General features: G+C 42.8%; 1 protein-coding gene across 1 annotated transcript; it reads right to left on the bottom strand.

Annotated features, from left to right (window-relative positions):
* Window positions 1-10201: 10201 nt before the first annotated feature.
* On the bottom strand, window positions 10202-11390 carry mt2 (metallothionein 2). Its single transcript, XM_060837779.1, has 3 exons — window positions 11272-11390; window positions 11114-11179; window positions 10202-10455 (listed from the first exon to the last, which is right to left on the bottom strand). The coding sequence occupies exons 1-3, from the start codon at window positions 11300-11302 to the stop codon at window positions 10364-10366; spliced, it is 189 nt and encodes a 62-aa protein (XP_060693762.1). The 5' UTR covers window positions 11303-11390; the 3' UTR covers window positions 10202-10363.
* Window positions 11391-18159: the final 6769 nt, after the last annotated feature.

Genomic DNA, 18159 nt, shown 5'->3' with positions numbered 1-18159 from the left:
TTCTGGTGCAAGTGTGTTTTAAGGTATAGCATTCTTGGCTCAAATTGAGATGGTCATGACTAAGTGCCTGTTCCAGTATCTGATCTTATACTCGAAATTGACATTTCAGTGCAATGTTATTGGGGTGCTGCAACTGTCAGAGATCCCAGTCTAGATTACAGTGGTGCTGGAAAAGCACAGCAGGTCAGGCAGCATCTGAGGAGAAGGAAAATTGATGTTTCAGGCAAAAGCCCTTAATCAGGAATCCCGCTCTGTTCATGCATCAATGAATTCAATACATGTCGTGACATCAAACACTCCTTCCGCTGCGTCCGCCTCCGACCTTATTTTTTTCAATCAGGACTCCCGCCCACCTTCCGTGGACCCCTTCACCTGCCTCCAACACTTTCCTGCTCCTCAGATGCTGACTGACCTGCTGTGCTTTTCCAGCACCACTTTAATCTCGACTCTGATCTGCAGCATCTGCAGTACTCACTTTCGCCCTGTCAGAGATCCCATCTTAACCCAAGTCTTTGTTTGGCTGCTCAGGGAACTATGTAGGATGAGACAGAACTATTTTAATAGAACAGCAAGTTCGCACACATCCTGATTTATATTTCCTCCTTCATGAATATGACATGAGGAAATATACTCAATAAAAGAATATTTATGCATTTATGTAATGGCTTTCACCACCTTGAATACCAACCGTGTCTCAGTTGGTGATCCATTCTCCTCTGATACGAAGCTTTTTGCTCAAGTCCCACTCCAGTGTTCGAGCTCAAAAATATACGTGGATACCGATAAACTTCAAGATAGCATAGACAGAGTGATAGAGTGGGCAGCATCGTGCCAGACAAAACTTAATGCAGAGAAATGTTTATTGATACATCTTGATAAGAAATAATGAGGAGAGGCAATATCAAACAATTGTAAAGGAATTTTTAGGACAGAGTCTTTGGGTTGTATGCACACAGATCATTGATGATGGCAGTGCACGCTCATTCAGGATCCTGTACTCTATGAGTAGAGGTATAGAATACAAAAGCATGAAGGTTATGATGATAAAACTCTGATTCACCGTCAACCGGAATATTTCATAATTATGAGCACTTCAGGAAAAGTGAAAAGTTAAAAAAACCTTGCAGTAAAAATTTATGAAAATAGTTGCAGGAATAAAGTATTTTAGTTATGTGGACAGATTGGGCAGTGATGTGTCTTGGGATATGTTAAGGTATGAAAATATTATATTCTCTTCATTTTATCTGTTTAGTAAGAACAAAGAAGTTGGTGTGGAGGGGATTTAGGCAAAAAGCACTGGGTGATGGAGCCCGAAAGATTACAATGGTGCAGTTGATGGAAAATGACATGGGAATGGGAGTGGAGTGGAATTTTCTGTTTGGTGAGGGAAGAGGGTATTGTATAATTGGGGTAGGACAGTTTCCAACCATATCTAAGAACATCCTGTACAAAATATCCATATACAGTGTGGGTAAACTCCAGAGCTTATCCAGAGTGTAGGTAAACTCCAGAGGTAAACTGTATCATGTTGCAAAAATGAACACTAACAAAAATCAACAGCTCATGTTGATGGTAGCATGTGATAATATTGGAACGATGTTTGATGCATTATAACAGTCCTGCTCTGGATGTTTCAGAGGAGATTAACACAGTTTTCAAAAGTGGTTGACTATTTAAATTTCCATCTCTGCATAATGCTCGGGGATACAAGCAACCTTTCATTATTTAAGTGGAGACAAACTGCAGAAGGCTGCAACACAAAGGGACTTTAAGGTACTAGTGCACGAAACAAAGAAAACTAGCTCACAGGGATGCCAGGTAATTTGGAAAGTCAATGGAATTTGACTCTTATTTCAAGGGGGTTGGAGTATAAGAGTAAGGGAGATGTCAGGAAAATTGAAAGGGTTCAGAAGAGATTTCCAAAGATCTTGCCAGGGTTGGAGGATTTAAGCTATAGGAAGAGGTTGCATAGGCTGGAGCTGTTTTCCCTGCAGCCTCAGAGGCTGAGGACTGACCTTATAGAGGTTTACAAAATCATGAGGGGCATGGATAGGCTAAGTAGACAAAGTCTTTTCCCTGGAGTAGAGGAATCCAGAACTAGAGGGCATAGGTTTAGGGAGAGAGGGGAAATATATAAAAGAGACCCAAGGGGAAACGTTTTCATGCAGAGGGTGGTATGTGTATGGAATGTGTCAGAGGAAGTGGTGGAGACTGGTACAATTGCAACATTTAAAAGGCATCTGGATGGGTATATGAATAGGAAGGGTTTGGAGGGAAATGGGCTAGGTGCTGGCATTTGGGACTAGATTGGATTGGGATATCTGGTTGGCATGGACGGGTTGGACCGAAGGGTCTGTTTCTGTGCTGTACATCTCTATGATTCTATGACTCTAAATCTTACTACAACTGTTCAAGATGCTGGTGAGACCACATCTGAAGTACTGTGAGCAGTTTTCATTTAAGGAAAGGTATTATTTGATTGAAGGCTGGTCAGAGAAGGTTCACTAGGATGATTCCTTGTGTGGAGGGATTGTCTAATGAGTAAAGGCCATGTAGTTTGGAACTCTACTCACTGAAATTTAGAAGAGTGAGAGATTATCTAATTTGAAACATATAGGACTCTTAAGGGGCTTGACAGGGCAAATGCTGATAGCAGGTTTCCATTCATGTGAGAGTTTAAGGCCAAAGATTGTGGTCTCAGAATAAAAGGGTACTGATTTAAGACTGAGATGAGGAAGATTATCTTGTCTCAGAGGGCTGAGAATCTTTAGGAACCCCCTGCCACACAGAGCTGTGGGGGCAGAGTGCTTGTGTATATTTAATATTAAGATAGACAGGTATTTGATCAGTAAGGGAATCAATAGATACAGGGAAAGGGCAAGAAAAAAGCGGACCTGAGGAATGAAAGGTCAGCCATGATCCTATTGAATGAAAGAACAGGCTGGAGAGGCTGAATGGTGCACTGTTGTTCCTGTTTTTTCTGATCTTTTGCCATGAATCTCATTTGTTCTTTCAGCCAAAGTAAGAACATGGTAAGGAACAAACATTTCAAAATCATTATATCTTTTCCTCAGGTTGCTGCTGATCTCTTTTCATTTAATGAACTAACCCAATGTGTACTTGCCATGTAGGTAACCACAGTAGCCAATTTGTACAGCAAGACCCTTTCTCCAGCAAGTGAAATAAATGACCAGTTAGAACTCCTCTGATTACTGAAGAGGGTCAGTTAAAACATCTCACTGTGAAATTTTTTGTTTCAAAATTCATGGGGATCTTTTAAAAGATATGTGGTCTTAGATGATATCTCTCACATCTTAACAGCAGCCTATATGATCAAGTACTGAAGTGAGGCTTGAACTCACAAATGTCTGACTCATAGCAGACATTTCCTAATTGAGCATATAGCACAAAGGAGAAGCTAGATCAGTACACGTGGAATAAAGGGATTAAATATTATGCTGATAATGGATGATATGAAGGTTTTGAGAGGGAGGAAGCAAATGTAGAACATAAACACGGCCCTGAATCAATTGGACCTTTTTCTGTGCTGTATATTCTATGTAATTCAATATAAATGCAATAATATTGACAATATTAAATTCTTGATAAAAGCATTGGATTGACTTATGTTTAAGTTCTCTTTCTGGTTGCACATTTGTGTTTTCCTGTCATTTCAATCATATAAAATATTAACCTTATAGTCAGCTTTGAAGCTTCTATCCCAGCTCAGCATTAAAGGACTATTCACAGTTCCTCAGATATGAACGTGATCCATGACTGTTTGCAGCAAAACCTGTACAACATTCAGTTTTGGGCTGTTCAGTGGTAAGTACCATTTGCACTACACATGCATGACCGTGACCATCATCAGCTTCAACAGCACTCAAAAACTCAACACGATCCAAGACAATGCTTGATCATCATCTCATGCGTAACCCTAAATATTCATCCCCTCCAATTCCAGTGCACAGTTGCAACAGTGTACTGCATATTATCTGCTAGGTGTCAACAGCTCACTATGCTTCCTTTGATAGCACCTTACAAAGTTTGCAATCTCTACCAACGAATAGAAAAAGGGCAGTAGATACATTGGAACCTGCAGCATGCCCTTCAAGTTGCACAGAATTAAATTTCGATTTCAATTTCATTGTCACATGTATCAGAGTTCAGAAGTACAGAGAAAACAATGTAGAAAGTCACCATTCTCCAGCGCCATCCCAGTGTACATAGGACAGGATTAAAAACATAAGCAGAAATAAAAGAAACATCCAAACGAAAAGAAAATGATCAGATCATTCCCTTGCCTCACCACCAGATAAAGCAAGTTAAAAAAATCCATCCCTCAGTCTGCGAGCACTCAGGGCTCTGAGTCCCAACACAGCAGCCAGAATGCCATCACCTTTGCCGTTAGATACCCATGCCCAGCTGTTGCCTGGGGAAGTGTCACTGCTGTTGGAACCATGTCACCATTCCTCGATGCCATCTTTCCCCCACTGACATCGGTGTTGCCGTCAGTCTGTGTTGGGCCAATCCCAGCAATGCAGCTGATGTTGACATTGCTGGGTCCGGACCTGGCCACAAAATCAACACTGGGCCTATCATGCCAAACCGTTCCCACCACAGCGTCCTCACTTGGAATTATATCACCAGTCCGTTTCTGTCCTCAAGTCAAAATTTTGAACAGCATTGCGGGGGTAACCACAATACAAAACTGCAGGAGTTCAAGCTGATGCCTCATTACCATCTTCTCAGATATCTTAGTGATGGACAATAGGTGCTGCTTTGCCTTTCAAGAGACAGATAAAACATATCTCCCCTGAACATGACCTCACAATGGAACATTGTGTTTACTACGTCACTAATCTCATTTCATCAGGTGTCTTCTCCCCTGCACTGTCTCCAAGTTGATAAACCTGCAACCCCACACCACTCACTTCTACCACCTTCCCAAATTCCACAAACAGGACTGTCTGGGCCAACCTATTGTTTTGATCTGCTCCTTCCTCACAGAACTCACCTCTTCCCACATTAACTTGATTTTTTTCCTCCCCTTGTCCAATCCCTTCCCCCTTAAATCCAAAATTTCTCTGACAATTTACACCAGTTTCAGAATTTCCAGTTTGGGGGCTCTAGCTGCCCCCTCTTTACTACAAAGAACAAAGAACAATCCAGTACAGGAACAGGCCCTTCAACCCTCCAAGCCTGTGCTGAAACATCTTGCCCTTCCATGTTAAAACTGTCTTCACTTACAGGATCTGTACCCCTCTTATTCCCTTCCTATTCATGTATTTGACAGGTACCTCTTGAATGCCATAATTGTGTCTGCTTCCACCATTTCCTCTGGCACTCACCAATCTGTGTGTGAAAAGCTAACCATGCATATCTCTTTTAAAATCCAACTCCCCTTGCACCTTAAACCAGTGTCCTCCAGTCATTGACTCCTCCACTCTGGGAAAAAGCCTTATTCTTCCCTCTCTATCCGTGCCATTCACAACCTTATAAACTTCTAATAGGTCACCCCTCAACCTTGCGTTCCAGTGACAACAAACCCAGTCTATCCAACCGTTCTTCATAGCTAAATTACCCCCATACCAGGCAACGTGCTGGTAAAAAGTTATGTATCCTCCCTAAGGTATCCACATCCTTCTCATAGTGTGGTGATCAGACGAAATGCAATGTTCCAAGTGTGGCCTAATTAAAGTTTTATAAGGTCACAGCATAACTTGTCTATCCTTATACTGATGCCCCTTCCAATCAAAGCAAGCATGCCATAGACTTTTTTCACTACCTTGTTGACCTGAGATGCCACCTTCAGTGATCTGTGGACCTGAACACCCAGATCCCTCTGTATATCAATACTCCTAAGGGTTCTGCCACTCGTTGTATAATTTCCACCTGCACTTGACCTTCCCTTTACCCATCCATCCCCCATTAGGAAGGTCTCAGGACTCTCTAATGTTTGTTGGAAAAAAAGGCCTGAACTGTCCCCATCCTCCATGATCCTCCCCTGCCTGGTTGAGCTCGTCCTTACCCTGAACAACTTCTCTTTCAAGTCCTCTTACTGTCTTCAGGTGAAAGGGGTGGCCATTGCTGCCCTCATGGGCCCCAGTTATGTTTGTCTTTTTGTGGGGTATGTGGAACATTTCTTATTCCAGTCCTATTTCAAACCTCCACTCACAATGTTTTCACTGTCATATCGATGATATCATCGGTGCTGCTTCCTTCTCTTGTCCGGAATTATGTAAGTTAATCAATTTCACTTCTAATTTCTACTCTGCACTCACCTTCACCTGGTCCATTATGGACTCCTCCCTTCCTTTCCTCAACATCGCTGTTTCCATTTCTGAGGGTGGGCAGGTCACCAATATCCATTACAAACCTGCAAACTCCCACAGTTACCTTGACTATACATCCTCACACTCTGTGTCCTGTATATACTCTGTTCCACTCTCTCAGTTCCTCTGTCTCTGTCCCATCTGTTCCAGTGAAGCCAACTTTGACAAGAGAGTCTCTGAAATGTCCACATGCTTCCTCAACTGCAGATTCCCCAGCAACATAATTAACAGGACTCTCAACTGGTGTGACCCAGCTCTCACCCACTCTCTTCCTGCCCACAACAGTGATGGGGTCCCTCTTGTCCTCACCTACTATCCCACTAGCATCCACATTCACAGGACCATTAACCTCCATTTCTGCCACCTTTAGGAGGATGCTACCACCAGATACATATTGCCCTCACCTCCCCTATCAGCTTTCTGCAAGGACCATTCCCTCTGGGTCCACTTCTTCTTCATTCCCAGCACTGCCCACCCTTCCCACAGCCTCATGGCACCTTTTCTTCAACTGCAGAAGGTGTAACAACTGCCTGCTTACTTCTCTCCTCCATATCCAAGGAGCCAAACACAACTTCCAGGTGAAACAGTGCTTTTACCTGCAATTCACATAATCTGGTCTACTGCATTGTTGCTTACAATATAGTCTCCTTTACACTGGGGAAATGAAGGGTAGACTGGCTGACACCTTCACTGGATACCTATGTTCTGTCCATAAAAAAGACCCTGACCTTCCAGTTGCCTGCCACTTCGACACCCCACCCTGTTCCCTGGCCAACGTCTCTGCCTCAGGCTTGCTGCAGTGCTCCATGGAAGCTCAGCACAAGTTGCAAGAACAGTATCTCATTTTCCATTTGGGGACCCTGCAGCCTTCAGGACTCATTACTGAGTTCAACAATTTTTGGGCTTTTGATGGGAGCACCCTCTCCCATGTCCTTACCCCAACTTCCACACCAGGCTTTGTTATCACTTGGCCTGCTAGTAAACACAAACCATTGTTAGTCACTAACTGTCTGCATTAATAGCTATTCACCTTCCCAGCCAGATCATTATCCACTCCTTTGTCTGTCCAACTGTTCTTCTCTCTCTTTGGATTCTATCTCAACCTATTGTTTACTCCTTGCTTTCTACCCCCTAACCTATCTTCTGCATAAAAAGTACAACTTCTTCCTAGCTACCATCAATTCTGAGGAAGGGTGACTGAACCCAAATTCTCTCCACAGATGCTGCCAGACCTGTTGAGCTTTTCCAGAAATTTCTGTTGTTCTGGATAAAACATAGAGCTGAAAATGTGTTGCAGGAAAAGCGCAGCAGGTCAGGCAGCATCCAAGGAGCAGGAGATTCGACGTTTCGGGCATAAGCCCTTCTTATGCCCGAAACGTCGAATCTCCTGTTCCTTGGATGCTGCCTGACCTGCTGCGCTTTTCCAGCAACACATTTTCAGCTCTGATCTCCAGCATCTGCAGACCTCACTTTCTCCTGGATAAAATATATGCTCAATCAGCTGAGTGTAGAAGATTGCATGACACCATTTCACCAAAGGGAAAAGGAGTTGTCTCATTTATCCTGGCCAATATTTATCCCTCAACTAACAGCTACTGACAGATTATGTAGTAATTATCACTTTGCTGTTTACATTCAAATTGGCTGTTGCTTTCCCTGCCCCAGATGACAATAGTGACTGTGTTTCAACAAGAATTTAATTGCTTGTAAAGCACTTTGAAATATCCTGAAGCCCTGAAAGGCACTTTATAAATACAAGTTATTATTTCTCAACAAATGCTGATTGGTTGAAGTCAGCTGCCAAGATTTTAAAAACATCTCTTAACCTGCATTTAATTAGTGTTCTTCCATTTCAGTACTGATTTACTACAACACATGATCAGACTCGTGATTGATATTCTGTTCCCCATTGTGTAATTACAGACAGGTACTCAGTGCTACCTACACTTGAGGCTTCGCGCCAGTAATTCCAAGTACTCAATGTGTAAGAAACTACTTTTGAAAATTGTAAGGATATTGTCCCACCCCCACAAAATTTAGTACAAGTTGTTCTTTTATCAGCATTACAAAGAAATAATTGCCAAACAGTTATTCATTTTATGAGTGAATAGACGATTTGAAAGGCTTTTACATTGTAGTAAAGATAATGACATTTTACAAACCCCTCAGTGCAGAGCTCAAACTCAAACTCCAAGACTACATCAGCTTTTTGCAGCACTTCCTTCAGGGAGCAATTTATATTTCATGTGTTTCCCCTTCCTCCACACCCCCACCTCCCCCCCACCCCATCCCGATAATGGGGTGGTACAGCACAACAAGTCAGCAAATATTCCCAAATTAGTTTAGAATAGGGACCATTCATACAAAATCCCTGATTCCTGCTCATTAAATAATCCTCTGTCCATGCTAATATTCTATCCCATTCATTGAGCCCTTATCATGCCTACTAATGTTTTGCATAGCACCTCATTGATTGCCTTTTGGAAATCCAGGCATATTACATTTACTGGATCTCCTTTATCTCTTGTTACATCATGAAAATAACTCACAGAAATTTTCCTTTTATCAACCTGTCTTGGCTTATTCTAATCTATAGTTGACTAAGTACATAAGGTATTAATAATAATAAGTTCCATCATTTTCCTAACAACTAATATCTGGTTAACTGGCCTGTAGTTCATTGTTTTTCATTTCCTTTCTTTCCTGAGATGTGTAACATTTACTGACTTCCAATCTGATTTGATGTTCCCATACCTAAGAAGTTCTGAAAGATCATAGTTAGTACAGTCACTATGTTTACTGTTATTGCTTTTAGAATCTCAGGGCTTTATCATATCTTAGTTCCCTTCATTTCTTCAAAACTGGTTTCTCTGCTTTCTATTTATATCTTCGTTTCACTTGGAGGTCGCCACTGATGATGTTACCTAGCCAGGTAATGAAACGTCTGGATATCAAACCTACAGCTCAGCGAGCAAACCTACACCATAAACCTCAACCTGAGCTACAAACCTTCACAAACCTTGCAAACTTGGAGTTTCTACTGTGATGGCTCAATGGGAAAGTATCTGTGTGGAAATCCCTCTCATTAGAGAACTGGAGTTGGATGCAGTTGAAACCTTTGTAAAACCCCCCTGGATGTGTATTTGACATGTAATTATATTGTGAATATTGATGTAATTTTAAACATACAAATGTGCAAGAATATGAATTGGCTTGCACATGTTGGATAAAAGACGTGGCAACTGATGGTGCCACATTCAATTACTGTACCATGCATGTCCCTTGATAATAGAACTTCAGTACAATATTGTAACTGCCCAATTTTTAAAAGCAGCATGTAACTACAGTGCTATATTAGCTGATCTCCCTTGCTGCATTCAGAAATGGGCAGGATGTTAGTTGCTAAACTGGGTTGTTCATCTAAAAACTCATCTGGTGAAGAGAAAGAACCTAAAACATGGTGAGGTCAACTAGAAAATAATAAATGATTCTTACAATTGCCTAACTCCAGCTCAGAAAAAACTTAGAATATTTCATTCTTTAAAGTGAGCGATCCTTTCCAAAACTTACTGGTGACTTGATCAGATTTTTGACCGAAGTCCCTGTTCTTAAATAAAGTTATTAGTAAATTGAAGTGGGGAATTCTTTTAGTTTCTTCTGATGAAGGAACAGTGCTCGGAAAGCTTGTGATTTCAAATAATCCTGTTCAACTAAAACTTGGTGTGGTGTTGATTCCTATTTTTGCTGTAGCACTATTGGTGGGAATTTGAATAAAAATATTGTCTTAAAGTGGCAATTTTGCGACCAGTGGAGCATCTTAGCAGTGGTAATGGTGTTCCCAGCACAAACCAACAGTCCAAAGGTGATTATTTTGTAAACAGATTTTATTAAGCAGATGCCATTCAACATAAAACAAAGTAAAAAAAAAGTATTAGCAATTACTCCTTTACATATGATTGAGTCCCACAAAAAGGATTAAAAACAAGTCGTTCACATCATAAAATTAAAACAGTCCACGTTGAAGATTTTCACTGACAGCAGCTACATTTGTCGCTGGCTCCTTTGCACACACAACCCTGAGCACATTTGCTGCAGCCGGCTGGACAGCATGCGCAGCAGCCTGGATGGAGAGAGAGAGAGAGAGAGATATGAAGGCCGAACATTCAACACCCATATTTCCATAGTCGCACACAGAGACGGCAGCGACCAATCAACCCCTGACTGTGAATGCAATGGGGAGCCCGCTAACCGCTACTGGACAAACATATGGATTATCCAGAAACAATTCAATGATCCAATGGTAAACCGACCACGACCAACATTATGGGAAAACAGTTTTGTTTTAAACAAAAGTAGATTCAATTGCATGAAATTATCCCTTCCAAAGATAAAACATTAGTATTCCCAAAGACAATCCCTCCCACAGAACTAGACTTTCGGAGTCAGTGAATAATTCAATATAACAAAAAAGTACAGCAGAAACAAAATCAGAAGTTGCTGGAAAAGCTCTGTAGATCTGGCAGCATCAGTGATGGGAAATCAAAGTTAACGATTGGGGTTCGGTGACGGTCCTGAGGAAGGGTCTGGCTGCCAGACCTACTGATCTTTTCCAGCAACTTCTGTTTTTGTTTCTGATTTACAGCATCCGCAGTTCTGTCGGTTTTTATAAAACATAGCAGACGCTGGAGAGTTGAAAAGAAAACACTACGCTGGAGAAATTCAACAGGTCCGGCAGCTGGAGAGTTTGTGTACTTTTTTTTGTTTCAGTCAATACTTACTCTTCTTGCACGATGTACACTTGCAGTCTTTGCATTTACAGTTGTCCCCGCAGTTACAAGTGTCTCCTGTTAATGTAAAAGAAAAGAGAATTACAAACTGCAAATGACAGAGAAAAAGAAACGCAAGGCCGTGTCTCCCACGAGATTCCATCATTTACCCAGGTTACACGTGCAAGAAGTGTCAGACATCCTGTCAGCTCGCTCTGCTGCTGTTTCTTGTTGCTGTTGTTTAGTGACACTCCTCTCTTCAGTCCCAGCTGTTGAATGACGGCGAGTGCTTGCTGCTCTATATTTATAGAGTGATAGGCGAACTCTAAGACCGAGTGCAAACTGAAAACCCAGCGCAAAGCTAGGGCGGTGATGCACACGGTGTCAACTTGGGCGCTGTGTGCAAAACATAAGCAGAGAGTACAGCCAAGTCATGAAGGGGGAGGAGAGAAATAGAGCAGTCTGGGATCGGTTTATTACAGCCGGTAGCCTTGGTGACTGACCTTCGATTAACTGTACTTCCAACTTTCAGTTACAGTGTTTCTGCAGCCACTATTGCAAACTGTGCAGTCAGCAGTTCTACAGTTTAGAAACTGCCCCATATACCTATATCATAGAAATATATTTAACAAACGCCGGCGCTCCCAGCATCTGAAGGGATAGGAGGCATCCACAGGGGAGGGGGATGTTCCCACATCTTAGTGGGCCATAGGCATTCCCCCACCCATTCTGAAAAGGAGATCCCTCTCCCTTTCCAACTCTCTCACTGTTGGTCCCTCTTTTTTTCAGTGTCATCAGCTGCAACTTTGTATCGCTATTTATTATCAATTGATGGGCTTGAGCAGAAGGGTCTCTGAATGAGTGTGAGTGAGATGTTCACCCAGGCGCTTCCAAATCCCGTGTCATTGAGAGTTGGCTCTCGGCTCAACAGGCCGCTGTGAAGAGAAGATTTCCCCACTCGCTGGCCTTTGCCCGACATCCCATACTGCCCGTCAGTGCTCCTGCTGCACACGACCCAGTGCGGCTCAGGCCACACCTTTCAGTCCGAGCGCAGCGCCAGCCCTTTCCACACGGGGCTGTGCTCATAGTGGGAACTTCCAACAGCCAGAGAAACACACCGAACAAAAACAGGAATGTTTTGAGAACAGTCCCGTGACTGACTGATACTCGAACCACACTCCCCCACACCCCCAGAGGAACCATGACTACAGCTGGTCGGTTTGTTTTCAACAACATGAGGTGGAACATTGCAACGTGTCACGATGTCACAAGGCGCGAACAAAATGTCCCCAACTCTGAGGGAGGAAGGGAGGATGCTTTTTTTCTCCAGGTGCAGGCACCTGGAATGAGAGAACACCTTTGGAAGGGAAGGGGCTCTCCCATTTTATGACAGAGAAATTTCTTCTCCCTCCGTCGTTTAGTCTTTCGAGTTATCTCTCAGAGCACTGAAGTCTGTCTCACGGAAAGGCTGAGCTTTACAGATTTTAAATTGACAAGTTGATCGAGGCAGGCACAATAACCATGCATGTGTGTTTGGGTGAGGGGGGGAGGGGATGGTCAGGTTTGATGGGCTGAATACTCCTCGCTCTGTTTCTCTTAAACTGATCCACAAGTCAAACGCGGGTGGGGGAAGGGGGAGTGGTGTATTGCAGCATATGTGCTTGACTGGACAGGCCTGTAATTTTAGTGTTAAAACCCATTGCAATATTGACGTTTCAGCGTAAAGGTACCTGTCCCCACCTTCATTGGCTCTCTATTGTAAAGTTATTTAGATGTTTTCAGTCTGTCATTTATGTGTATGTAATATAAAATAACACCAGTAAACATTTTGCTGAGACTATGTGAGTCTGATCTTGTGGCTGTGTAAATAATTATTGTTGTTAATAAAATTCAAAACTTCTGTCTCAACAACAGCCTGGTTTATATATTTGGACGGATATACAGAAAACCACAAAATACATCGGAGGGAAAGAGCATTTATTCCAATTTGCTTCAGTCCATCTTAACGTTAAAAAAAACATTCACTGCAAATCTTGTCACCTGTTTCCATTTTAAATTGTTAACTAAACAAATGATTTAAAAACATTTGCACCCTTTGCAATCACTGCACCCACCAATTCCCTACATACACACACACACAGCCCCAGACCTGTAGTCTTGTTTCATCAAATATATTAATGTACATTTTTGGGAGCTCCCAGGATATATTATTCAGAAAGTTCATGTAATTAGATTAGATTAGATTCCCTACAGTATGGGGCCTTCGTGTTATCATTTTATTCGACTTACACTTTAGATACTCTTAGTTGACAATTGATACATTTGTAATTCAGAAATTTTACATATAGGAAAGAATAAGGGGCATTTGTGTTTCTTTGTCATCAGCAGTATCAACTAAATCTTTAAAATAATGGTTAATCCTCTCCTTCAAAGATGCTATAATGCCTTGGAAAGTACACCACCCTTAAACCTGTCTAGTTTACAGAAACAGGGAGAAAGTGAGGACTGCAGATGCTGGAGGTCAGAGTCGAGAGTGTGGTGCTGGAAAAGCACAACAGGTCAGGCAGCATCTGAAGAGCAGGCTATGCTTTTCCAGCACCACATTTTCGACTCTAGGTTACAGAAGGAGTCTCCCCCAAAATCCCTCAGTCCTCATGATTTTTCACTTCTATTCTCTATCAATTCTGTTTTGAGGTACAACCCCAAATTATTATTCAGAGACAATTCCCACCATGCCCCATATTCAGAGCCTTTCCCTTAAACCCTGTCTCCTGTTCACAGATATGGTCTAGACATTCATGTTTCCAGAAGGGATTCCTCTGGATGTCAGGTGAGCAGACTGCCTGCCTGGGAAAGAAATTAAACAAGGTCCTTTAGAGTTTGTGTGCCTTCAAGGTTCTGGTGCTGATTTTAATTTCTCCTTCCTAAAGGAGGGTTCAACAATTCAGATGTGTCAGTTTTTCCACCCACTACCAAGTCCCCTCACACCAATCCTGCCCCCTCCATTAATATCAGAGCAACATGTCTATCAATAGAAGATGGAATTGATTCAATGTTTCATGCAAGCATTGGCCGTAAAGTCAAAGAATCACTACAGGGCGAAAGGAGGTCATTTGGGTCATCAAGTCCAGAGCTGTAACTGAGTCAGTGAAGTTCACAGTGTTCCAGAGCTTTCTGGGTCATTACTCAGACCTGAAAGATTAGACTTGTTGCTGGAACTTGGGATTTTTCCATTGGTTATGGAAAATCCTGGTTGTGGGTGATCAAGAAGTGGGATTGTTATTAATTCTTTAAGCAGGCCAGGTGTCTGATCATAATTGAATGTATTCCATACATTCTTTACAATCCCCAAGTCTTAGCCTTTATCAAGCTCTGTGAATTTAGAGGCCACCTACTTTTGTGGAACTAGGAGCTGATAAGTATGGCTATGAACTTCCCCATACTCAGTCACTCTCTTCGAGTAAAAAGTGAGGTCTGCAGATGCTGGAGATCAGAGCTGAAAATGTTTTGCTGGTTAAAGCACAGCAGGTCAGGCAGCATCCAAGGAACAGGAAATTCGACGTTTCGGGCCAGAGCCCTTCATCAGGACTTCATTCCTGATGAAGGGCTCCGGCCCGAAACGTCGAATTTCCTGTTCCTTGGATGCTGCCTGACCTGCTGTGCTTTAACCAGCAACACGTTTTCAGCTCAGTCACTCACTTGACCAGTTTTAAATGTTGGATGAAGACAGACCTGGGTTTGCCCATGGTGCCTTGCCCTTGCAATTTAATGGTCTGTCAGCAATGATGTCAAGGTTCATATGTGAGCATAAAGCTTTGGGAGAAGGTAAGGGAAAGAATCCAGAACTCAAAGCATTCTGTAGAGAGGGCAACAGAAATCAAAAAGAGAAACAAACAAGTTTTTAAAACTGAAAGATAAATATCCGAGGTAAAGTGTACAATATTTAAAGACAAATTTAAACTTCCATAGATAAGTGACTCTTGATAATATTGTTTGATAACGTACAAAGTTAAAAATCACACAACACCAGGTTATAGTCCAACAGGTTTATTTGGAAGCACAAACTTTCGGAATGCTGCTCCTTCATCAGGTGGTTGTGGAGTATAAGATTGTAAGACACAGAATTTATAGCAAAAGTTTACAGTGTGATGTAACTGAAATTATATATTGAAAAGGACCTAGATTGTTTGTTAAGTCTCTCATCTTATAGAATGATCACGTTGGTTTGATAATGTAGATGATAAAAAGGAAGACTACTTTAGGAATGTGTGCTTGCTAATTGGTATAACTCCACTTTCCAATGGCTATTGAGAAGATATCCTGGGATAGTTAAATATCTCAATAGACATAGGAAAGAGAAAAGTGAAGGATATACATGCGCGACCACACTGATGACATTTGCATTTCAGGATTTATTAATAGGTTTGGGATGAAATGGTTTTTCACTGTGAATGTGGCAAAAAGAGCTACTAAAGTCTGGAAATCAAATTCTTAAAATGTACTAGAGACGTAGTTCACAATGAACTCTGGGATGTGTTAGTTTTAAATGTAAATGAGGTCAGTAGCAAAACAAAATTTCAGGAGAACCCAACATTAGAAAGTGCACTTCTGCTAATGGATCATGGTCTAGTGCTTGATTCAAGGATAGTGGTTTCTGTTTTTGGAATCAAAATATTTTAAATGCCAGGAAATGGCCATCACTGACAAGGGAGAATTTAGTCACTACTTCTGACATTCAATGGCATTACCATCACTGAATCCCACATTGATCAACATTCTGGAGGTTACCTGCATAACAAATTGTTCCCTTCTATCTCTATCCTACAACCCTCTGAAAAAGCTACATGATCCAAATTTTAGTTTTCAGTTTTATTTGCAACAAATTAGTAGCTGTGCCTTCAGCTGACAAATCGTTATACAGTACTCCCAAGTTCCCTTGTAAACCTCCTTTTAGAAACTGCTGAATGGCTAATTATCTGAACGAGCCTTTTGTCACCTTACTTGTGGCTAGGTACGAAAGTTTGTTTAGCCATGGTCACGTAAAATGCCTTGGAATATCCTACTTTGCTAAAGATGCTATATAAATGCAAATTATTGTTTTTCTATACAACTGAAATGTACAATCTAGGTTGCGGCTGTGGGAGGCAATGGAGGAAATGCCTAAGTCTGCAGTAATAATTTTCAAATCCTGTCTGGCCACAGATGAGATATCAGTGGACTGGAAGACTGATAATGATGTTCCATTAATAGAAAAAGAAAGAAAAGATAGACCGGAAATTATTAGCAAGTGTAACTTCAATGGTGGGAAAGTTATTAGAAAGAATTCTGAAGGACAGGATATATCTGCTTTTAGAGAGGCAGGGATTAAGCAGGGACATTCAGCAGGACAAGGGATGCTCATGTTTGAGAAATTTGGTTGAATTGTTTGGGGAGGTAACCAAGACTGATGATTATGCTCGAAACGTCGAATTCTCTATTCCTGAGATGCTGCCTAACCTGCTGTGATTTGACCAGCAACACATTTGCAGCTGTGATCTCCAGCATCTGCAGACCTCATTTTTTACTTGATGATAAGCGTGGTGTATTTGATATGGTTTACACTGAGCTGAAAATGTATTGCTGGAAAAGCGCAGCAGGTCAGGCAGCATCCAAAGAGCAGGAGAATCGACGTTTCGGGCATACGCCCTTCTTCAGGAATGAGGATAGTGTGTCCAGCAGGCTAAGATAAAAGGTAGGGAGGAGGGACTTGGGGGAGGGGCGTTGGAAATGCAATAGGTGGAAGGAGGTTAAGGTGAGGGTGATAGGCCGGAGTGGGGATGGGGGCGGAGAGGTCAGGAAGAAGAAGATTGCAGGTTAGGAAGGTGGTGCTGAGTTTGAGGGATTTGACTGAGACAAGGTGAAGGAGGGGAAATGAGGAAACTGGAGAAATCTAGATTCATCCCTTGTGGTTGGAGGGTTCCCAGGCGGAAGCTGAGGCACTCTTCCTCCTGCCGTCGTGTTGCTATGGTCTGGCGATGGAGGAGTCCAAAGACCTGCATGCCCTTGGTGGAGTGGGAGGGGGAGTTGAAGTGTTGAGCCACGGGATGGTTGGGTTGGTTGGTCCAGGTGCCCCAGAGGTGTTCCCTGGAACGTTCCGCAAGTAGGTGGCCTGTCTCCCCAATATAGAGGAGGCCACCTCGGTTGCAGCGGATGCAGTAAATGATGTGTGTGGAGGTGCAGGTGAATTTGTGGCGGATATGGAAGGATCCCTTGGGGCCTTGGAGGGAAGTAGGGGAGGAGGTGTGGGCGCAAGTTTTGCATTTCTTGCGGTTGCAGGGGAAGGTGCCGGGAGCGGAGGTTGGGTTGGTGGGGGGTGTGGACCTGACGAGGGAGTCATGGAGGGAGTGGCCATTTGGGTTGTACAGTATTGGAACTGGTCCTCCTGGGAACAGATGCGGCGGAGCCGAAGGACTTGGGAGTATGGGATGGCGTTTTTACAGAGGGCAGGGTGGGAGGAGGTGTAGTCTAGGTTGCTGTGGGAGTTGGTCGGTTTGTAGTAAATGTCCGTGTTGATTCGGTTGCCCGAGATAGAAATGGAAAGGTCTAGGAAGGGGAGGAAGGAGTCTGAGATGGTCCAGGTAAATTTGAGGTCAGGGGGGAAGGTGTTGGTAAAGTGGATGAACTGTTCAACCTCCTCATGGGAGCACGAGGCAGTGCCGATACAGTCAATCGATGTAGCGGAGGGAAAGGTGGGGGGTGGTGCCAGAGGGCCCTCCGCTTCTTCCTTTCCCGCCGTACCAACCAGTGCCCTTCCACTGACACCCTCCTTCGACTGACTGAACTGGTCCTCACCCTGAACAACTTCTCTTTCCAATCCTCCCACTTCCTCCAAACCAAAGGAGTAGCCATGGGCACCCGCATGGGCCCCAGCTATGCCTGCCTCTTCGTAGGATATGTGGAACAGTCCATCTTCCGCAACTACACTGGCACCACCCCCCACCTTTTCCTCTGTTACATCGATGACTGTATCGGCGCTGCCTCGTGCTCCCATGAGGAGGTTGAACAGTTCATTCACTTTA

This window comes from Hemiscyllium ocellatum, chromosome 17, assembly GCF_020745735.1.
Source record: "Hemiscyllium ocellatum isolate sHemOce1 chromosome 17, sHemOce1.pat.X.cur, whole genome shotgun sequence".
Taxonomy (NCBI): domain Eukaryota; kingdom Metazoa; phylum Chordata; class Chondrichthyes; order Orectolobiformes; family Hemiscylliidae; genus Hemiscyllium; species Hemiscyllium ocellatum.
The sequence above is the reverse complement of the archived record's forward strand: the minus strand, read 5'-3'. Positions and strand labels throughout refer to the sequence as shown.